A 23779-nucleotide genomic window follows, 5' to 3' on the forward strand; every position below is an offset into this window, starting at 1 on the left:
CTTGGAGTGGATCCGTCGCACCATCCCCTGGCTGGAGAACCGTGCCCCAGAGAACACCATGCAGGCTATGCAGCAGAAGCTGGAGGACTTCAGGGACTATCGCCGCCAACACAAACCCCCAAAGGTTTGATTCCCGCTGGGGCCAACGCCCACTTGGATTGTTATAATCGTGTCACTAATTCCTTATTCTGTATTTTGTGTTGTATGAAGGAGGGTTGACCTTTTAAAAGAGACAACGGTTTAATAATAATACGAAAAATGTATGCAAGTGTGACTGTTAAATGATGTGTGTTTTTACTATGATATTAAGGTCCAGGAGAAGTGCCAGCTGGAGATTAACTTCAACACCCTGCAGACCAAGCTGAGGCTGAGCAACATGCTGCCTTCAGCCTTCTGAGGGAAAGTTGGTCAGTATGTAGCTAGTTGGTATACTACATAGTGCACTAAACACATACCTCTCTCTCGCTCTCTCGCTGTGTCTCTCTCTCTCTCTCTCTCTCTCTCTCTCTCTCCTTCTCTCTCTCTCTCTCTCTCTCTCTCTCTCTCTCTCTGTCTCTCTCTACCCCCCCTCTCTCTCTCTCGCTCTCTCACTCTCTCGCCCCCCCCCTCTCTCTCTCTTGCTGTCTCTCTCTCTCTCTCCCCCTCTCTCGCCCCCCCCCTCTCTCTCTCTCTCGCTCTCTCTCTCTCTCGCTGTCTCTCTCTCTCCCCCTCTCTCTCCCCTCTCTCTCTCCCTCTCTCTCTCCCCTCTCTCTCTCTCTAACTCTCTCTCCCTCTCTCTTTCTCTCTCCCTCCCTCTCTTTCTATCTCTTTCTCTCCCCTCTCTTTCTCTCTTTCTCTCTCTCTGTCTTCACATGCTTACTCTGTCTACCACGCTGACGCTGATGCTGATGCTGATGCTGGATCCTGTCTGTTTGGTTGTGTGTTACAGTGTCTCTGTTCAGTAGAACTGGGAAAAGGGAAACCTGCAACTCACAGAAATATTCTTTAAGTTATGTTCTTTAGCAGCACAAGCCGAGGTCCAACTCTATTTCTGTGCAGGACGTCTCTAACGCGTGGGGCGGTCTGGAGGGGGCGGAGAAGGGTTTATGAGGAGTGGCTCCTCAACGAAATCCGTCGGCTGGAGAGACTCGACCACCTGGCCGAGAAGTTTCGGCAGAAAGCAGCCATCCACGAAACCTGGACTGAAGGTACCAGAGCAAGGCTAAGCACTTCTATTTCCTTTTGATCATTTTAATTGAAAACAAACATTATAAGTGACTTTAAGGGGCAATCCGCAGTTAAAACAATAACAAAACTCTTCCTCGCCACTGTTTCGGCCACTCGCCAATTCATATACATAGCTATGGATTTAAGGACTGATCATCCATGATATCAACATTTTAGTTTTAACCATGTTTTGAGAATATATAGTGTTATATTTGTATTTTATTATTTTTTTAGGGGGTTAGATCAGCTTTAATATTGCAGATAGATTGTGGCTTCCATCAACGTAATTGTCCGCATCATTTCCAATCCCCCATATATTTTTTTGGGGTAAATATATTTATATATACAGTACCAGTCAAAAGTTTGGACACACCTATTAATTCAAGGGTTTTTCAATATTTTTACTATGTTCTACATTGTAGAATAATAGTGAAGACATCGAAACTATTAAATAACATGTATGGAACATGTAGTAACCAAAAAAGTGTTAAACAAATCAAAATATATTTTAGATTTTAGATTCTTCAAATAGCCACCCTTTGCCTCGATGACAGCTTTGCACACTCTTGGCATTCTCTCAACCAGCTTCATGAGGTAGTCACCTGGAATGCATTTCAATTAACAGGTGTGCCTTCTTAAAAGTTAATTTGTGGAATTTCTTTCCTTCTTAATGCGTTTGAGCCAATCAGTTGTGTTGTGACAAGGTAGGGGGGGTATACAGAAGATAGTCCTATTTGGTAAAATACCAAGTCCATATATGGCAAGAACAGCTCAATAAGAAAAGAGAAACAACAGGCCATTATTACGTTAAGACATGAAGGTCAGTCAATACGGAACATTTCAAGAACTTTGAAAGTTTCTTCAAGTGCAGTCGCAAAAAACATCAAGCGCTATGATGAAACTGGCTTTCATGAGGACCGCCACAGGAATGGAAGACCCAGAGTTACCTCTGCTGCAGAGGATAAGTTCATTAGAGTTACCAGCCTCAGAAATTGCAGCCCAAATAAATGCTTCACAGAGTTCAAACACATCTCAACATCAACTGTTCAGAGGAGACTGTGTGAATCAGGCCTTCATGGTCGAATTGCAGCAAAGAAACCACTACTAAAGGACACCAATAAGAAGAAGAGACTTGCTTGGGCCAAGAAACACGAGCAATGGACATTAGACTGGTGGAAATGTGTCCTTTGATCTGGTGTCCAAATTGGAGATTTTTGGTTCCAACCGCCATGTCTTTGTGAGACGCGGTGTGGGTGAACGGATGATCTCTGCATGTGAATTTCCCACCGTAAAGCATAGAGGAGGAGGTGTTATGGTGTGGGGGTGCTTTGCTGGTGACACTGACTGTGATTTATATAGAATTCAAGGCACACATAACCAGCATGGCTACCACAGCATTCTGCAGCAATACACCATCCCATCTGGATTGGGCTTAGTGGGACAATCATTTGGTTTTCAACAGGACAATGACCCAACACACCTCCAGGCTGTGTAAGGGCTATTTAACATGAAGGAGAGTGATGGAGTGCTGCATCAGATGACCTGGCCTCCACAATCCCCCGATCTCAACCCAATTGAGATGGTTTGGGATGAGTCGGACCGCAGAGTGAAGGAAAAGCAGCCAACAAGTGCTCAGCATATGTGGGAACTCCTTCAAGACTGTTGGAAAAGCTTTCCAGGTGAAGCTGGTTGAGAGAATGCCAAGAGTGTGCAAAGCAGTCAAGGCAAAGGGTGGCTATTTGAAGAATCTCAAATATAAAATATATTTAGATTTGTTTAACACTTTTTTGGTTACTACATGAGTTTTGATGTCTTCACTATTATTCTACAATGTAGAAAATAGTTAAAATAAAGAAAAACCCTTGAATGAGTAGGTGTGTCCAAACCTTTGACTGGTACTGTATATAAAAAATATATATAATATATACAGTGGGGAGAACAAGTATTTGATACACTGCCGATTTTGCAGGTTTTCCTACTTACAAAGAATGTAGTGGTCTGTAAGTTTTTTATCATAGGTATACTTCAACTGTGAGAGACGGAATCTAAAACAAAAATCCAGAAAATCACATTGTATGATTTTTAAGTAATTCATTTGCATTTTATTGCATGACATAAGTATTTGATCACCTACAAACCAGTAAGAATTCCGGCTCTCACAGACCTGTTCGTTTTTCTTTAAGAAGCCCTCCTGTTCTCCACTCATTACCTGTATTAACTGCACCTGTTTGAACTCGTTACCTGTATAAAAGACACCTGTACACACACTCAATCAAACAGACTCCAACCTCTCCACAATGGCCAATACCAGAGAGCTGTGTAAGGACATCAGGGATAAAATTGTAGACCTGCACAAGGCTGGGATGGGCTACAGGACAATAGGCAAGCAGCTTGGTGAGAAGGCAACAACTGTTGGCGCAATTATTAGAAAATGGAAGAAGTTCAAAATGACGGTCAATCACCCTCGGTCTGGGGCTCCATGCAAGATCTCACCTCGTGGGGCATCAATGATCATGAGGAAGGTGAGGGATCAGCCCAGAACTACACGACAGGACCTGGTCAATGACCTGAAGAGAGCTGGGACCACAGTCTCAAAGAAAACCATTAGTAACACACTACGCCGTCATGGATTAAAATCCTGCAGCGCACGCAAGGTCCCCCTGCTCAAGCCAGCGCATGTCCAGGCCCGTCTGAAGTTTGGCAATGACCATCTGGATGATCCAGAGGAGGAATGGGAGAAGGTCATGTGGTCTGATGAGACAAAAATATAGTTTTTTGGTCTAAACTCCACTCGCCGTGTTTGGAGGAAGAAGAAGGATGAGTACAACCCCAAGAACACCATCACAACCGTGAAGCATGGAGGTGGAAACATCATTCTTTGGGGATGCTTTTCTGCAAAGGGGACAGGACAACTGCACCGTATTGCGGGGAGGATGGATGGGCCATGTATCGCGAGATCTTGGCCAACAACCTCCTTCCCTCAGTAAGAGCATTGAAGATGGGTCGTGGCTGGGTCTTCCAGCATGACAACGACCCAAAACACACAGCCAGGGCAACTAAGGAGTGGCTCCGGAAGAAGCATCTCAAGGTCCTGGAGTGGCCTAGCCAGTCTCCAGACCTGAACCCAATAGAAAATCTTTGGAGGGAGCTGAAAGTCCGTGTTGCCCAGCGACAGCCCCGAAACCTGAAGGATCTGGAGAAGGTCTGTATGGAGGAGTGGGCCAAAATCCCTGCTGCAGTGTGTGCAAACCTGGTCAAGACCTACAGGAAACGTATGATCTCTGTAATTGCAAACAAAGGTTTCTGTACCAAATATTAAGTTATGCTTTTCTGATGTATCAAATACTTATGTCATGCAATAAAATGCAAATTAATTACTTAAAAATCATACAATGTGATTTTCTGGATTTTTGTTTTAGATTCCGTCTCTCACAGTTGAAGTGTACCTATGATAACAATTACAGACCTCTACATGCTTTGTAAGTAGGAAAACCTGCAAAATCGGCAGTGTATCAAATACTTGTTCTCCCCACTGTATGTATATATATATATATATATAAATAATATTTATAAATATATAAAAAATCCTGTTTATCCTATTTTCCATAATTAACAAATAATATTCGTAATAATGTAGGCAGTTCATGCAAAGGATTGTTACCTCTAACCATTACAAAAATTACATTTTTGGCAAGCAATTATTCTTTTAGCAAAAACTGGCAAAAATGGGAAGATTTGATGAACCATTGTCAATTCCTAAGTGATGGAGATCAGATCCACCCCCTTCCCCTGAAACACACACACGCTGGTCCCCCGTTGTAACCATTTTCCCAAGCATCTCTGTGCAGTCAGACCTTTTGATTATTTTGTGCCACCAGGGCCACAATAATATGCCCCCTTCTTCGATTGTCCGAGTGTGACCCCCTCCCCATGGGTTACTGCAGCCAGTGTTGCCAGCACTGCCACTACCTGGGTGGGGGTACCCCACCGGAATCCCCACCGGCTAGGTACAAGGTCGTCAAGGTTCTCATTAGCAGCTTTGAGAATTTCCTTGTATATAATGCTCTCCCATCAGGGGACATTGGTTTTATTGGACCAACCCTGCCAGGCAGGCTCAGAAACTTGAGGGGGCGGTGCTGCTTTAGTGGGTCTCTGACCACATCCACCTTTCTGTCTCGGCTGTGTGTAGGCTACTTACAGTAGGTCCATTAAACAGATAAGGACTATACAGTGTTTGTTTACATTTACTTTGTTTACAAACATTGAAGTAAAAACAAGCTTATATTTTGGGTTCTGATAGGGGTACGACAGTTGAACTAAGCTCATGAGACATTTCTAAGTTATATTTATCAAGAATCAATGAGTACACATCATTAATTTATACGTCCAAAACTGGATGTACAGTAGAAACTGCAGATTGCCCCTTTAATTTTTACCCATAAATGATTTGATATGGAATTTAAGATCACTGTGTGCAGCACCTTAAACATGTATCATGTCCTCTTTTATCTGGTTTTGTTCAACATACTGTAGATTCTGTATTAGTGTACTTACTTTATCAATTTTCCATTGGCCCTTTATATTGATGTGTGATGTCTGTGATGTGTGATGTGTGTCTCCGTCTCCCCCTGCAGGTAAGGAGGAGATGCTGCAGGCGCGGGACTTTGAGACGGCCTCTCTGTCTGAGATCAAGGCTCTGCTGAAGAAACATGAGGCCTTCGAGAGCGACCTGGCTGCGCACCAGGACCGCGTAGAGCAGATAGCTGCCATCGCACAGGAGTTAAAGTAAGGGGGGAGGGAGGGAGGGAGGGAGGGAGGGAGGGAGGGAGGGAGGGAGGGAGGGAGGGAGGGAGAGAGGGAGAGAGGGAGGGAGGGAGGGAGGGAGGGAGGGAGGGAGGGAGGGGTGTACAGTGATCTGCCCGCTCACCAGGACAGAGTGGAGCAGATAGCAGCCATCGCATAGGAGTTAAAGGAGGGAGGGAGGGAGGGAGGGAGGGAGGGAGGGAGGTATACTTTGTAAGAGATCAATAACGGCAAAACAGATAACCACAGTAGTAACAATCATCTAACTGTCCAATTAGAAAATCTGTGCACACTCACAGGGTTGTTTGGCAGTTTCAATCGCTATCTTTCCTCCACTATCTTTACAAAGGGGATGGTATAACATGGTTATAGGGCTGTTATAACATGGTTATAGGAGGGCTGTTATAACGTGGTTATAGGGCTGTTATAACATGGTTATAGGAGGGCTGTTATAACGTGGTTATAGGGCTGTTATAACGTGGTTATAGGGCTGTTATAACATGGTTATAGGAGGGCTGTTATAACGTGGTTATAGGGCTGTTATAACATGTTATAGTGGTTATAACATGGTTATAGGGCTGTTATAACATGGTTATATATGGTTATAGGGCTGTTATAACATGGTTATAGGGCTGTTCTAACTGTTATAGGGCTGTTATAACGTGGTTATAGGGCTGTTATAACATGGTTATAGGGCTGTTCTAACTCTGTTATAGGGCTGTTATAACGTGGTTATAGGGCTGTTATAACATGGTGGTTATAGGGCTGTTATAACATGGTGGTTATAGGGCTGTTATAACGTGGTTATAGGGCTGTTATAACATGGTGGTTATAGGGCTGTTATAACGTGGTTATAGGGCTGTTATAACATGGTTATAGAGCTGTTATAACGTGGTTATAGGGCTGTTATAACGTGGTTATAGGGCTGTTTTAACGTCTCTCTGTCTTGTCCCCCAGTGAGCTAGACTACTATGACTCCCCCAGTGTGAATGCTCGATGCCAGAGGATATGCGACCAATGGGATGCCCTAGGAGCCCTGACCCAGAAACGAAGCGAGGCCCTGCAGGTACTGAGGGAGGCCAGAGCCCAAGCCCCTCAGACGGGCTCAAAGGAATGGCTGTCCAATACTGACTATAGGAAATATTTGATTCATTTATTTGACTGGGACCATGTACTATAAACATTGCCCCAGCTTTGAGCTACATAGGTCATTCTCATCTGATGTCCTTGTGTTCAATGCAGTCAATTCACTTTGTTCTTGCTCCCAGCCTAACAATGCACCGACTGTTTTCTTTCTCTCTCTCTCTGTGTGTGTCTGAAACAGAGAACTGAGAAGCTTCTGGAGACCATAGACCAGTTATATCTCGAGTTTGCCAAACGAGCTGCTCCGTTCAACAACTGGATGGAGGGCGCCATGGAGGACCTGCAGGACACCTTCATCGTCCACACCATAGAGGAGATTCAGGTTAGCGCACATACACACACACACACAGATTTAAAAACACAATTCTTGGCATGTTTTGATCGTGTGTGTGCGGTTGTGTATGCCTGTGTGTGTGCGTTTGTGTATGCCTGTGTGTGTGTGTGTGTGTGTATGCCTGTGTGTGTGTGTGTGTGTGTGTGTGTGTACTCCTGTGTGTGTGTGTGTGTGTGTGTGTATGCCTGTGTGTGTGTGTATGCCTGTGTGTGTGTGTGTGTGTGTGTGTGTGTGTATGCCTGTGTGTGTGTGTGTGTGTGTGTATGCCTGTGTGTGTGTGTGTGTGTGTGTGTGTGTATGCCTGTGTGTATGCCTGTGTGTGTGTGTGTGTGTGTGTATGTGTGTGTGTGTGTGCGTGTGTATGCCTGTGTGTGTGTGTGTGTGTGTGTGTGTGTGTGTGTGTGTGTGTGTGTGTGTGTGTGTGTGTGTGTGTGTGTGTGTGTGTGTGTGTGTGTGTGCCTGTGTATCTCTCTCTCTCCCTCCCAGGGTCTCAGTACAGCCCATGAGCAGTTTAAAGCCACTCTCCCTGAGGCGGATAAGGAACGCGGTGCCATTCTGGGCATTCACAATGAGATCGCCAAGATAGTGGCCACCTACCATGTGAACATGGCCGGCACCAACCCCTACACCACCATCAACCCTCAGGAGATCAACGCCAAGTGGGACAAGGTACACTAGCAACTAGAGTCCGGTAACACTCCCAAAATTCCAAGGTTCTCCAGAAATCCTAGTTGGAGGATTCCTGGACTTATTATCATCGCATCGGGTGTTAAACCTCACCAGGTGACCTAGGTACATTTGACATTTTAGTCATTTAGCAGATGCTCTTATCCAGAGCGACTTACAGTTAGTGAGTGCATACATTTTTTAATACTGTACCATCTAGTGTCCGGGTGTTAAACCTCACCAGGTGACCTAGGTAGAGCTGGTACTTAGGGAGCAGAGGGTGAGATAAAAGGAGCCATCATGGCTCTAACTAGGTGTCTGTCCCCTTGTCTGTCACCCCCCCCCCCCCCCCCAGGTGAGACAGCTGGTGCCCCAGAGGGATCAGGCTCTGATCGAAGAGCACGCCCGGCAGCAGAACAACGAGCGTCTCCGCAGGCAGTTCGCCAACCAGGCCAACGTCATCGGGCCCTGGATCCAGACCAAGATGGAGGTCAGTCCACACACTTTATCCTAGACCTAACCCCCTTAGCTCTAACCTTTGCCCCTAACCCAACCAGGCCAACGTCGTCGGGCCCTGGATCCAAACCAAAATGGAGGTGACCCAGAGTAGAGAACCAGAATGTTCTATTAATTATTTTTCTATGGTCCAAAGTCCAGGTAGAGCAGAGCAGAGATTACCATTAGTACTGGTATTAGAACTTACTGTCTCCAAAGGTTCCTTTGAGGGATTTCCATCAATATCAGAACACTGCACTGTAATGTCCTGTAATGTTGTAGTACTCCAGTTCTGGACTTGGACTCAGAATAAAGGACTCTGAATGCTAGGGACTTGTGACTGGACTTGGACTCAGAATAAAGGACTCTGAATGCTAGGGACTTGTGACTGGACTTGGACTCAGAATAAAGGACTCTGAATGCTAGGGACTTGTGACTGGACTTGGACTCAGAATAAAGGACTCTGAATGCTAGGGACCTGTGACTGGACTTGGACTCAGAATAAAGGACTCTGAATGCTAGGGACTTGTGACTGGACTTGGACTCAGAATAAAGGACTCTGAATGCTAGGGACCTGTGACTGGACTTGGACTCAGAATAAAGGACTCTGAATGCTAGGGACTTGTGACTGGACTTGGACTCAGAATAAAGGACTCTGAATGCTAGGGACTTGTGACTGGACTTGGACTCAGAATAAAGGACTCTGAATGCTAGGGACTTGTGACTGAACTTGGACTTGAGGTTTAGTGACTTGACTACAACACTGGTATCCTGGCTGTACAACCCACATCTCATATTACCAGACCCTGCCATCCGGCTGGAAGGACCACAATGAAAAAGTGTGCCACCTCATAGGGTCTCAGAGAGAGGTGCTGGTTTAGATGGGAGCGGTCGGCCTGGGGCCCGGTTAGAGGTGAGATGATGACCGGTAGGAGACAGACCAGAGCAGTTTTGGTTCTTTGTTCTCATGCCTGTTTTTCACAAACCAATTCAAACAGTTTCTGTTCTCTAGTCTCAAGTCTCTCCAGTTGGGTTTTAACCCTCCCTCTCCTATGGCTGTTTTCATACTCAGGTGAATGGTTTAACTCAAACATTCTCTCTATTCTACATTTGAGTCATTTTAGCAGACGCTCTTATCCAGAGAGACATACAGTTAGTGAGTGCATACATTTTTCATACTGGTCCCCCGTGGGAATCGAACCCACAACCCTGGCGTTGCAAGCGCCATGCTCTACCAACTGAGCTACACGGTTCTCCAGTTGGTTTTTGCTGAACCACCCTCCTCCTCCATGTTTCTCTGTCTGTAGGAGATTGGTCGTATCTCCATCGAGATGCACGGAACCCTGGAGGATCAGCTGACCCACCTCCGCCAATACGAGAAGAACATTGTCAACTACAAGCCAAAGATCGACCAATTGGAGGGAGACCACCAGCTGATCCAGGAAGCTCTGATCTTCGACAACAAGCACACCAACTACACCATGGAGGTAATAAAGTCAATTAGATTATATCTGTATTTATTATGGATCCCCATTAGTTCCTGCCAAGGCAGCAGCTACTCTTCCTGGGGTTTATTATGGATCCCCATTAGTTCCTGCCAAGGCAGCAGCTACTCTTCCTGGGGTTTATTATGGATCCCCATTAGTTCCTGCCAAGGCAGCAGCTACTCTTCCTGGGGTTTATTATGGATCCCCATTAGTTCCTGCCAAGGCAGCAGCTACTCTTCCTGGGGTTTATTATGGATCCCCATTAGTTCCTGCCAAGGCAGCAGCTACTCTTCCTGGGGTTTATTATGGATCCCCATTAGTTCCTGCCAAGGCAGCAGCTACTCTTCCTGGGGTTTATTATGGATCCCCATTAGTTCCTGCCAAGGCAGCAGCTACTCTTCCTGGGGTCCGGCAAAAGTAAGGCAGTTATACAATTTTAAAAACATTACAATACATTCATTACAGAATTCACAACACACTAAGTGTGTGCCCTCAGGCCCATACTCCACTACCACATATCTACAACACAACATCCATGTGTACGTGTGTGTATAGTGTATAGTGTGTATGCATGTGTCTATACCCTTGTGTGTGTCTCTTCACAGTCCCCGCTGTTCCATAAGGTGTATTTTTATCTGTTTTTTTAAATCTGATTCTACTGCTTGCATCAGTTACGTGATGTGGAATAGAGTTCCGTGTAGTCGTGGCTCTATGTAGTACTGTGTGTCTCCCATAGTCTGTTCTGGACTTGGGGACTGTGAAGAGACCTCTGGTGGCATGTCTTGTGGGGTATGCATGGGTGTCTGAGCTGTGTGCCAGTCGTTTAAACAGACAGCTCGGTGCTTTCAACATGTCAATGCCTCTCACAAATATCCACCATACTGGGAACAATGTTTGCTTTGACATATCGAGATCGGGTACAATTCTTATTGACAACTAGAGAACCTTCAGAATACGTTTTTGAATGTGTGACCTTACGATGACAATCTTGGGTCTTACCCCCCCCCCCCTGCAGCATATCCGTGTGGGCTGGGAGCAGCTCCTGACCACCATCGCCAGAACCATCAATGAGATCGAGAACCAGATTCTGACGAGGGACGCCAAGGGCATCAGCCAGGACCAGATGAACGAGTTCAGAGCCTCCTTCAACCACTTCGACAGGGTCAGTTTCACAGAGAATGCAGGGAGGAAGAGGTTTTACAGTACACTCATTGTCTACCTACTAAATAGTAGGGATCGGAATAGTGTTATAAACAATGCGTTTTCCACATATGTAGGCCACATCAGCAAAGCCAGGAGGTTGAGGTAAGAGAGGATAGTTTGTTGTGGGTCATTGGACCATGTTAATCCTCTCATATAGTGGGACTAACAAACTAGGGGACTTATGAAGGGTTTGTTTTTGCATCATGTAGATAATCAGTGTTGATCAACTGATAACATCGATAGTGGTGTTGAACTAATTTAAGTTGATCTATTTGTTGATGAAGAGAAATGTGAGTATATGAGGGGAGAGGATAAGATCACCTTACTCCTACTCCACTGATGGGAGCAAACCTCAGGACACCAAATATACTGTTCCTCTCAGAAGACATTCTCCCTAGCTTTTTGCAGCCCCTAGCCCCCATCCGTCCCACTTCTCCACCCCCTCCCTTCCTCTCCCCCTCCCTTCCTTTCCTCCCCCCTCCTCCCTCTCCTCCTCCCCTCCCCCTCCCCTCCCCTCCTATCCTCTCCCCCCCCCCACCTCCTCCCAGACCACAGTGTTTACATCAGTAGCTCAGTATCAAGAACAGAACACCTCCTATTATGGATGGATGGAGGAGTTTTTATTTATCTTACACACTTCTCCTCCCCTTCTCCTCCCCTCCTCCTCCCCTTCTCCTCCCCTCCTCCTCCTTCCTCCTCCCCTCCTCCCCTTCTCCTCCCCTCCTCCTCCCCTCCTCCTCCTTCCTACACTCCTCCATATCCCCAACCGAGCCTTGATAGCTAGACTCCACCATTACATTTCTCCATGACCTCATGCATTCTTCCATAGCCACCCCTATTGTTCATCAGTCAATAGCCTCAGTCAATAAGGAGTCCTAAGGGGAAACGGTTCTAGTGTCTGTCTTTCTATTCTTGGGGATATCTGTCACGTTTTTCCACTCTGTCACCATGAGGCAGCATTTAATACAAATCCATTTTTTTTAGGGCAGTTATGAGTTAATGAGGTTTTCTCTTTGATGTGGAGTCTATTGGAGACAGATATGTAAGGACAACTTTTCCCTGAGACATGGCTGTAGAGTGTATCCATCCCTATGGCGTTACGAGGTTTTACAGTCACGTCTCAGACTAAGGGGAAAATATGCCGGGGTTTTCCAAACTATGATGTATGAATGATAGCCTGTCGCATACCATTACACAAGGCCCTGTACTGTAAAGTCTGCCTGCCACACTGTACCGAACACCTCTGAATGAATGTCCTGTCACTGGCCAAACACAGCAGTGTGTCACAGCTACAGCTCCTCACTGTAAGGTCCTAACGTTTGTACACTGTTGTGTTCTCTGTCTCTTCTTGTGCATGGCCCCAACCCCTTATCAACCACCCACCCCTATCCCCAACCCCTTATCAACCATCCACCCCTATCCCCAACCCCTTATCAACCACCCACCCCTATCCCCAACCCCTTATCAACCACCCACCCCTATCCCCAACCCCTTATCAACCATCCACCCCTATCCCCAACCCCTTATCAACCGTCCACCCCTATCTCCGACCCCTTATCAACCATCCACCCATATCCCCAACCCCTTATCAACCACCCACCCCTATCCCCAACCCCTTATCAACCATCCACCCCTATCCCCAACCCCTTATCAACCACCCACCCCTATCCCCAACCCCTTATCAACCATCCACCCCTATCCCCGACCCCTTATCAACCACCCACCCCTATCCCCAACCCCTTATCAACCACCCACCCCTATCCCCGACCCCTTATCAACCATCCACCCCTATCCCCGACCCCTTATCAACCATCCACCCCTAACCCCAACCCCTTATCAACCATCCACCCCTATCCCCAACCCCTTATCAACCATCCACCCCTATCCCCGACCCCTTATCAACCATCCACCCCTAACCCCAACCCCTTATCAACCATCCACCCCTATCCCCAACCCCTTATCAACCATCCACCCCTATCCCCAACTCCTTATCAACCATCCACCCCTATCCCCGACCCCTTATCAACCATCCACCCCTAACCCCATCCCCTTATCAACCATCCACCCCTATCCCCAACCCCTTATCAACCATCCACCCCTATCCCCAACTCCTTATCAACCACCCACCCCTATCCCCAACCCCTTATCAACCATCCACCCCTAACCCCAACCCCTTATCAACCATCCACCCCTATCCCCAACCCCTTATCAACCGTCCACCCCTAACCCCAACCCCTTATCAACCATCCACCCCTATCCCCAACACCTTATCAACCATCCACCCCTATCCCCGACCCCTTATCAACCACCCACCCATGGCCCAACCCCTTATCAACCATCCACCCCTATCCCCGACCCCTTATCAACCACCCACCCCTATCCCCAACCCCTTATCAACCACCCACCCCTATCCCCGACCCCTTATCAACCATCCACCCCTATCCCCGACCCCTTATCAACCATCCACCCCTAACCCCAACCCCTTATCAACCATCCACCCCTATCCCCAACCCCTTATCAACCATCCACCCCTATCCCCGACCCCTTATCAACCATCCACCCCTAACCCCAACCCCTTATCAACCATCCACCCCTATCCCCAACCCCTTATCAACCATCCACCCCTATCCCCAACTCCTTATCAACCATCCACCCCTATCCCCGACCCCTTATCAACCATCCACCCCTAACCCCATCCCCTTATCAACCATCCACCCCTATCCCCAACCCCTTATCAACCATCCACCCCTATCCCCAACTCCTTATCAACCACCCACCCCTATCCCCAACCCCTTATCAACCATCCACCCCTAACCCCAACCCCTTATCAACCATCCACCCCTATCCCCAACCCCTTATCAACCGTCCACCCCTAACCCCAACCCCTTATCAACCATCCACCCCTATCCCCAACCCCTTATCAACCATCCACCCCTAACCCCAACCCCTTATCAACCATCCACCCCATCCCCAACCCCTTATCAACCATCCACCCCTATCCCCAACCCCTTATCAACCATCCACCCCTATCTCCAACCCCTTATCAACCGTCCACCCCTATCTCCGACCCCTTATCAACCATCCACCCATATCCCCAACCCCTTATCAACCGTCCACCCCTATCTCCAACCCCTTATCAACCGTCCACCCCTATCTCCGACCCCTTATCAACCATCCACCCATATCCCCAACCCCTTATCAACCATCCACCCCTATCTCCAACATCTTATCAACCGTCCACCCCTATCTCCGACCCCTTATCAACCATCCACCCATATCCCCAACCCCTTATCAACCATCCACCCCTATCCCCAACCCCTTATCAACCGTCCACCCCTATCTCCGACCCCTTATCAACCATCCACCCATATCCCCAACCCCTTATCAACCGTCCACCCCTATCTCCAACCCCTTATCAACCGTCCACCCCTATCTCCAACCCCTTATCAACCATCCACCCCTATCCCCGACCCCTTATCAACCACCCACCCATGGCCCAACCCCTTATCAACCACCCACCCCTATCCCCAACCCCTTATCAACCGTCCACCCCTATCTCCAACCCCTTATCAACCGTCCACCCCTATCTCCGACCCCTTATCAACCATCCACCCATATCCCCGACCCTTTATCAACCATCCACCCCTATCCCCGACCCCTTATCAACCATCCACCCCATCCCCAACCCCCCCCCCCCCCCCCCCCTCTTTCTGCATGACACACCCCTACCCTCTCCTATCCACCCTACCCCTCCTGACTACTTCACCCCACCCCTTCACTGACACCGCTCTGACACACCCGTTCCATGTGTGCTGTGCTGCATGAACTGTGGCTTCACCCTGCTCCACCTGACACACCTCCACATGGCCTGGCCCCATACCTGGCCCCATACCTGGCCCTTCACACCTGTTACACCTGGCCTGGGACCCTACCTGGATTTTCACACCTGGCACAACTGGCCCTTCACACCTGGCCCCCTACCGCACCTGACACCCCCAGGACCACTCGGGCACTCTGGGGGCTGAGGAGTTCAAGGCCTGCCTGATCAGTCTGGGCTTCGATATCGCCAACGATGCACAGGTACTGAACACAGCTCCACCCTGCAGGGGCCTTTGGTTAACAATGTTGTTTTGTTCTCTTTGTTTTGTACCTTTTATCCCCTCTATCCCCCCTCTACCTCAATGTATTCCCTGTACCCCCTCTATCCCCCTCTACCTCAATGTATTCCCTGTACCCCCCTCTATCCCCCCTCTACCTCAATGTATTCCCTGTACCCCCTCTATCCCCCTCTACCTCAATGTATTCCCTGTACCCCCTTCTATCCCCCCTCTACCTCAATGTATTCCCTGTAACCCACTCTATCCCCCCTCTACCTCAATGTATTCCCTGTACCCCCTTCTATCCCCCCTCTACCTCAATGTATTCACTGTAACCCCCTCTATCCACCCTCTACCTCAATGTATTCCCTGTACCCCCCTCTATCCCCCCTCTACCTCAATGTATTCCCTGTACCCCCTCTATCCCCCCTCTACCTCAATGTATTCCCTGTACCCCCCTCTATCCCCCTCTACCTCAATGTATTCCCTGTACCCCCTTCTATCTCCCCTCTACCTCAATGTATTCCCTGTACCCCCCTCTATCCCCCCTCTACCTCAATGTATTCCCTGTACCCCCTCTATCCCCCCTCTACCTCAATGTATTCCCTGTACCCCCCTCTATCCCCCCTCTACCTCAATGTATTCCCTGTACCCCCTCTATCCCCCCTCTACCTCAATGTATTCCCTGTACCCCCTCTATCCCCCCTCTACCTCAATGTATTCCCTGTACCCCCTCTATCCCCCTCTACCTCAATGTATTCCCTGTACCCCCCTCTATCTCCCCTCTATCTCAATATATTCCCTTTACCCCCTCTATCCCCCCTCTACCTCAATGTATTCCCTGTACCCCCCTCTATTACCCCTCTACCTCAATGTATTCCCTGTACCCCCCTCTATCCCCCTCTACCTCAATGTATTCCCTGTACCCCCCTCTATCCCCCCTCTACCTCAATGTATTCCCTGTACCCCCTTCTATCCCCCTCTACCTCAATGTATTCCCTGTACCCCCCTCTATCCCCCCTCTACCTCAATGTATTCCCTGTACCCCCTCTATCCCCCCTCTACCTCAATGTATTCCCTGTACCCCCCTCTATCCCCCTCTACCTCAATGTATTCCCTGTACCCCCTTCTATCTCCCCTCTACCTCAATGTATTCCCTGTACCCCCCTCTATCCCCCCTCTACCTCAATGTATTCCCTGTACCCCCTCTATCCCCCCTCTACCTCAATGTATTCCCTGTACCCCCCTCTATCCCCCCTCTACCTCAATGTATTCCCTGTACCCCCTCTATCCCCCCTCTACCTCAATGTATTCCCTGTACCCCCTCTATCCCCCCTCTATCTCAATGTATTCCCTGTACCCCCTCTATCCCCCTCTACCTCAATGTATTCCCTGTACCCCCCTCTATCTCCCCTCTATCTCAATATATTCCCTTTACCCCCTCTATCCCCCCTCTACCTCAATGTATTCCCTGTACCCCCCTCTATTACCCCTCTACCTCAATGTATTCCCTGTACCCCCCTCTATCCCCCTCTACCTCAATGTATTCCCTGTACCCCCTTCTATCCCCCTCTACCTCAATGTATTCCCTGTACCCCCTTCTATCCCCCCTCTACCTCAATGTATTCCCTGTAACCCCCTCTATCCCCCCTCTACCTCAATGTATTCCCTGTACCCCCTTCTATCCCCCCTCTACCTCAATGTATTCCCTGTAACCCCCTCTATCCCCCCTCTACCTCAATGTATTACCTGTACCCCCCTCTATCCCCCCTCTACCTCAATGTATTCCCTGTACCCCCTCTATCCCCCCTCTACTTCAATGTATTCCCTGTACCCCCCTCTATCCCCCTCTACCTCAATGTATTCCCTGTACCCCCTTCTATCTCCCCTCTACCTCAATGCATTCCCTGTACCCCACTCTATCCCCCCTCTACCTCAATGTATTCCCTGTACCCCTTCTATCCCCCCTCTACCTCAATGTATTCCCTGTACCCCCCTCTATCCCCCCTCTACCTCAATGTATTCCCTGTACCCCCTCTATCCCCCCTCTACCTCAATGTATTCCATGTACCCCCTCTATCCCCCCTCTACCTCAATGTATTCCCTGTACCCCCTCTATCCCCCTCTACCTCAATGTATTACCTGTACCCCCCTCTATCTCCCCTCTATCTCAATGTATTCCCTTTACCCCCTCTATCCCCCCTCTACCTCAATGTATTCCCTGTACCCCCCTCTATTACCCCTCTACCTCAATGTATTCCCTGTACCCCCCTCTGTCCCCCTCTACCTCAATGTATTCCCTGTACCCCCCTCTATCCCCCCTCTACCTCAATGTATTCCCTGTACCCCCTTCTATCCCCCTCTACCTCAATGTATTCCCTGTACCCCCCTCTATCCCCCCTCTACCTCAATGTATTCCCTGTACCCCCTCTATCCCCCCTCTACCTCAATGTATTCCCTGTACCCCCTCTATCCCCCCTCTACCTCAATGTATTCCCTGTACCCCCTCTATCCCCCTCTACCTCAATGTATTCCCTGTACCCCCCTCTATCTCCCCTCTATCTCAATATATTCCCTTTACCCCCTCTATCCCCCCTCTACCTCAATGTATTCCCTGTACCCCCCTCTATTACCCCTCTACCTCAATGTATTCCCTGTACCCCCCTCTATCCCCCTCTACCTCAATGTATTCCCTGTACCCCCCTCTATCCCCCCTCTACCTCAATGTATTCCCTGTACCCCCTTCTATCCCCCTCTACCTCAATGTATTCCCTGTACCCCCCTCTATCCCCCCTCTACCTCAATGTATTCCCTGTACCCCCTCTATCCCCCCTCTACCTCAATGTATTCCCTGTACCCCCCTCTATCCCCCTCTACCTCAATGTATTCCCTGTACCCCCTTCTATCTCCCCTCTACCTCAATGTATTCCCTGTACCCCCCTCTATCCCCCCTCTACCTCAATGTATTCCCTGTACCCCCTCTATCCCCCCTCTACCTCAATGTATTCCCTGTACCCCCCTCTATCCCCCCTCTACCTCAATGTATTCCCTGTACCCCCTCTATCCCCCCTCTACCTCAATGTATTCCCTGTACCCCCTCTATCCCCCCTCTATCTCAATGTATTCCCTGTACCCCCTCTATCCCCCTCTACCTCAATGTATTCCCTGTACCCCCCTCTATCTCCCCTCTATCTCAATATATTCCCTTTACCCCCTCTATCCCCCCTCTACCTCAATGTATTCCCTGTACCCCCCTCTATTACCCCTCTACCTCAATGTATTCCCTGTACCCCCCTCTATCCCCCTCTACCTCAATGTATTCCCTGTACCCCCTTCTATCCCCCTCTACCTCAATGTATTCCCTGTACCCCCTTCTATCCCCCCTCTACCTCAATGTATTCCCTGTAACCCCCTCTATCCCCCCTCTACCTCAATGTATTCCCTGTACCCCCTTCTATCCCCCCTCTACCTCAATGTATTCCCTGTAACCCCCTCTATCCCCCCTCTACCTCAATGTATTACCTGTACCCCCCTCTATCCCCCCTCTACCTCAATGTATTCCCTGTACCCCCTCTATCCCCCCTCTACTTCAATGTATTCCCTGTACCCCCCTCTATCCCCCTCTACCTCAATGTATTCCCTGTACCCCCTTCTATCTCCCCTCTACCTCAATGCATTCCCTGTACCCCACTCTATCCCCCCTCTACCTCAATGTATTCCCTGTACCCCTTCTATCCCCCCTCTACCTCAATGTATTCCCTGTACCCCCCTCTATCCCCCCTCTACCTCAATGTATTCCCTGTACCCCCTCTATCCCCCCTCTACCTCAATGTATTCCATGTACCCCCTCTATCCCCCCTCTACCTCAATGTATTCCCTGTACCCCCTCTATCCCCCTCTACCTCAATGTATTACCTGTACCCCCCTCTATCTCCCCTCTATCTCAATGTATTCCCTTTACCCCCTCTATCCCCCCTCTACCTCAATGTATTCCCTGTACCCCCCTCTATTACCCCTCTACCTCAATGTATTCCCTGTACCCCCCTCTGTCCCCCTCTACCTCAATGTATTCCCTGTACCCCCCTCTATCCCCCCTCTACCTCAATGTATTCCCTGTACCCCCTTCTATCCCCCTCTACCTCAATGTATTCCCTGTACCCCCTCTATCCCCCCTCTACCTCAATGTATTCCCTGTACCCCCCTCTATCCCCCCTCTACCTCAATGTATTCCCTGTACCCCCTCTATCCCCCCTCTACCTCAATGTATTCCCTGTACCCCCCTCTATCCCCCCTCTACCTCAATGTATTCCCTGTACCCCCTTCTATCCCCCCTCTACCTCAATGTATTCCCTGTACCCCCCTCTATCCCCCCTCTACCTCAATGTATTCCCTGTACCCCCCTCTATCCCCCCTCTACCTCAATGTATTCCCTGTACCCCCCTCCATCCCCCCTCTACCTCAATGTATTCCCTCTACCCCCTCTATCCCCCCTCTACCTCAATGTATTCCCTGTACCCCCTCTATCCCCCTCTACCTCAATGTATTCCCTATACCCCCCTCTATCCCCCTCTACCTCAATGTATTCCCTGTACCCCCCTCTATCCCCCCTCTACCTCAATGTATTCCCTGTACCCCCCTCTCTCCCCCCTCTACCTCAATTCTTCTTCTTCTTCTTCTTAATGTCCACCTGGATACCTGTGACATCCCTATCCTACTCCATTTCTCCCCCAAACTTCCTCTTCCACCTTTCAATCTGCTCCTCCTTCGTTCTTCGTCCTCCGTACTGTTTGTCCCTCGCTGGTACCTGTAGAAGAAAACAGGGATGATGGAAGCGGAAGACTTCAAAACCTGCCTTATCTCCCTCGGTTACAACATGGTAAAGCCAAACCACCCGTTCCATCCCGCCCTCTGTCAAGTACCCTCCTATGAACCTATGAACGTATGAACGTAGCAATATGTGTCTGCCTTGTAGTCCTTTGTGGAAAGGTAACAACTGTTCACTCGTCTCTTCAAGATCAGTCTACATTTATTTGGAAACAAAACGGTCCACCAATCACGATCGGATTGATAGATAACCAGAAAACATGTCTGATCTCTCATTTACAGTATAGACATTCTACTTTGTTTACTGTCTGTATTGCCTGGTCCCAGTCACATCTGTTTGTGCTGTCGTACAATGGGTCCCTATGGGGACCTGGTTAAAAGTAGTCCACTATATTATAGGGAATAGTGTACCATTTGGGACACAGTCTATATCTCACCTTTATGTGAAAGCTCCATCTGCTAACTGCAGAATGTGATGTGATGCTTGCAGTGTGTTTGCTTGTTGCTCTGGCGACGGTCCCCATGGTGATAGTGTTCCATGGCTCCTGTCCAATAGGGTGAAGCGGAATTCTCTCGCATCATGAGCATCGTCGATCCCAACCGGGTGGGCGTGGTCACGTTCCAGTCCTTTATTGACTTCATGTCCCGGGAGACGGCCGATACTGACACCGCTGACCAGGTCATTGCCTCCTTCAAGGTCCTGGCTGGGGACAAGGTAATCATATACATTTATCAACTATTCAATTAATCAAGCTAGCAAGCAAGCAATCAAATCAATCAGTCAGTCAATCAATCAGTCAATCAGTCAATCAATCAGTCAGTTTAGTCATTCAATCAATAAATCAAATGCATTCTTAAAGCCCTTTTCATCAACAGTTGCCAACTGACTCACCCTAGTCCAAATAGTTTATATTTCTTTATAAAGCAACCCAGCAAGCACAACCAAAAATATGTATTTTCGATGTCTTTTCATTGTCTTGTGCTCATTGGGAAGAGATGGGTTAATAAGGAAGAAGAATACACAATATGAAAGGAAAAGGAAGACAGACAGCAGATCTACAAGCTAGGGCTGTTTTCCAGTCACATCCATTGTCTTGCTTGACTTTCAGCATGATCTCTGTGAGCGTTTGATTATGTCTCTCCAGAAGTCCATTGCTCCATGGACTGTATGCAGCAGTTGTCTTTACCTCCATGTTGAATGTCTTATTTCATTAATTCATTGAATTCTCCTCAATTGTCACTGTACAATTTCTGGGGCGGGCCATGCACACTTATCCAGGAGTGAATGAAGTGCTTGACGATTTTTCACGGGGTTTCTTTTGTATTCACAATGCTTCCAGCGCTGAAGTGTGTGATGTGGTGGATTATGTGAAGGTACCACACACACTTGGTCCTAGCTCATGTTACGAGCATCTGGCAGGGCTATACGGTCAATACAGACGGAAACATCAAACACGACATCCTTATTTACTATTCTTGCCTTCTTCTGTCCCCTTACACCAGAACTTCATCATGGCCGATGAGCTTCGTCGTGAGTTGCCTCCTGATCAGGCAGATTACTGCATCGCACGCATGGCGCCCTACTCCGGCACCGACGCCGTACCCGGCGCCCTGGACTACATGTCCTTCTCCACCGCACTCTACGGAGAGAGTGACCTCTGAGTCACCTTTGGGTGACCTTTGACCCCTGACCTGGGAGGTTATGCCTTATGAGGTCACTCACCAGTCTACCTGCTCTCACCACCGCCCGCAAGACCATCCTACTGTCCTTCCAGTGAGCACAAGACGTTGAAAATGTATTTTTAGTTGAAAAGACATCAAAAATACATATTTATGGTTGAAAATATGTTGAAAATATGTCATTTGTGTTAGAAAATATGTTTAAAAAAAATATGTATTTTTGGTTGAAAAGACGTCAACATCTTGTTCTCACTGGGCCATCACTGCAGCCCTGTTCTAGCCTGGGTCCCAGATCTGTTGGTGATGTCTTACCATCTCCTTTTTCACTCATCGTTGTCACGCCAGTTTGGCAAAACAGCACAGACAGATCTGGCACCAGGCTAGCTCTGCTCTACAACACTCAGAACATTTTTTCTATGTCCCTGGCCTTATCTTATATGTCATAATCATCCTGTCTGCTCCCTCCTCCTTTTTCACCTCCTTCCACCTCCATCGCCCTTACCTCCTTACTAGTGTAGGGTGAATTTGCCCCAGGACGCTGATTTGTTTTTAGCATTTTCCCCCACTAATGGTTAAGGTTAGGACTGGGAGAGGGGACACTGATTCTAGATCTGTTGCCTCGGGGGGAAACTTCACCCCTTCCTTCCTTCCCCACTCCCTCCCTCACACTCTGCCTCAGATCTACTTGCTTCCTGTGCAATGCAGCAAATCTCTCCAGGTTTAACAAAGAGGATGAGAAATGTGTTTTTTTTTTCTTCCTTGTTTTTCATTTCTTTCTTGTTATGTTTTTCTTCATAAAATGAATAAAGTTAACATATTTTATTATACAGAACAAAAAAAAGGTATTTTTCTTCACCTGATAAAAAAAAATGGAAATAAAGAAATATTCTATACTTTCTCTTGACTTAGTCCTACTTTGTCAATGTACACACTGACATCACAATATACCACTGCTGGTTAGTGTGCCTCTGATGAAGCTATAGATACAATTAAAAAACCGAACTGCCTTAGTAATGCCACTATGACCTGATGCTTCAGAACAGAACGGAGGATCAAGATCGATGGTAGCCTACCCTCCGTGTAGGTGGAGTGGGACTAAGTAGGTGGGAGCCTACCCTCCGTGTAGGTGGAGTGGGACTAAGTAGGTGGGAGCCTACCCTCCGTGTAGGTGGAGTGGGACTAAGTAGGTGGGAGCCTACCCTCCGTGTAGGTGGAGTGGGACTAAGTAGGTGGGAGCCTACCCTCCATGTAGGTGGAGTGGGACTAAGTAGGTGGGAGCCTACCCTCCATGTAGGTGGAGTGGGACTAAGTAGGTGCTAGCCTACCCTCCATGTAGGTGGAGTGGGACTAAGTAGGTGGGAGCCTACCCTCCATGTAGGTGGAGTGGACTAAGTAGGTGGGAGCCTACCTGGAGGCTCTGTGTTGATAGGCTGGATGTAGAATGTTAGCGTCTAGTTTCAGAGCCTGCTGTGGAAGAATGGATTAAGAGATGAAGAAGAAGAAGACACCGGTGGAGGAGCCTAGTCAACATTTGAGCAGATGTTATAGAGGGTGCAGCGAAATGCTTATGATACTAGCTCCTAACAATGCAGTAAAATCTGGTTTTAATGAGTAAAATGTCAAACAAGTACAAAAAAAAATTCCTTTTTTAAAATATTTTTTAAGTACAGCAAAAAAACAAGAAATCAAGAACATCGAATCCAATTAGCACCCAAATAGCACTGTAGCAATAATCAATATATGTCTGTACACCGGAAGAATTTACACAAGATATACTAAGAATGATATGTCCAGCAGTAGAGATATTAGAGCAGCTAACCCCCCCGGGGTGCACATTTTGG

General features: G+C 48.1%; 1 protein-coding gene across 1 annotated transcript in view; it reads left to right on the forward strand.

The window, feature by feature from the left end:
- The window catches only part of actn1 (actinin, alpha 1), a 118309-nt gene extending 95473 nt beyond the window's left edge, over positions 1–22836 (forward strand). The window contains 14 exon segments of the mRNA XM_084181525.1: positions 8–124; positions 1003–1083; positions 1085–1187; positions 5841–5991; positions 6967–7075; positions 7334–7474; positions 7973–8155; positions 8508–8642; positions 9955–10134; positions 11150–11296; positions 15337–15417; positions 20245–20310; positions 20815–20973; positions 21762–22836. Coding sequence (XP_084037651.1) covers positions 8–124; positions 1003–1083; positions 1085–1187; positions 5841–5991; positions 6967–7075; positions 7334–7474; positions 7973–8155; positions 8508–8642; positions 9955–10134; positions 11150–11296; positions 15337–15417; positions 20245–20310; positions 20815–20973; positions 21762–21920 — 1812 coding nt within the window. The 3' untranslated portion in view covers positions 21921–22836.
- The last annotated feature ends 943 nt before the right edge of the window (positions 22837–23779 follow it).

The sequence above is a fragment of the Coregonus lavaretus genome, assembly GCF_964263955.1.
Source record: "Coregonus lavaretus genome assembly, chromosome: 18".
Classification (NCBI taxonomy): Eukaryota; Metazoa; Chordata; class Actinopteri; order Salmoniformes; family Salmonidae; genus Coregonus; species Coregonus lavaretus.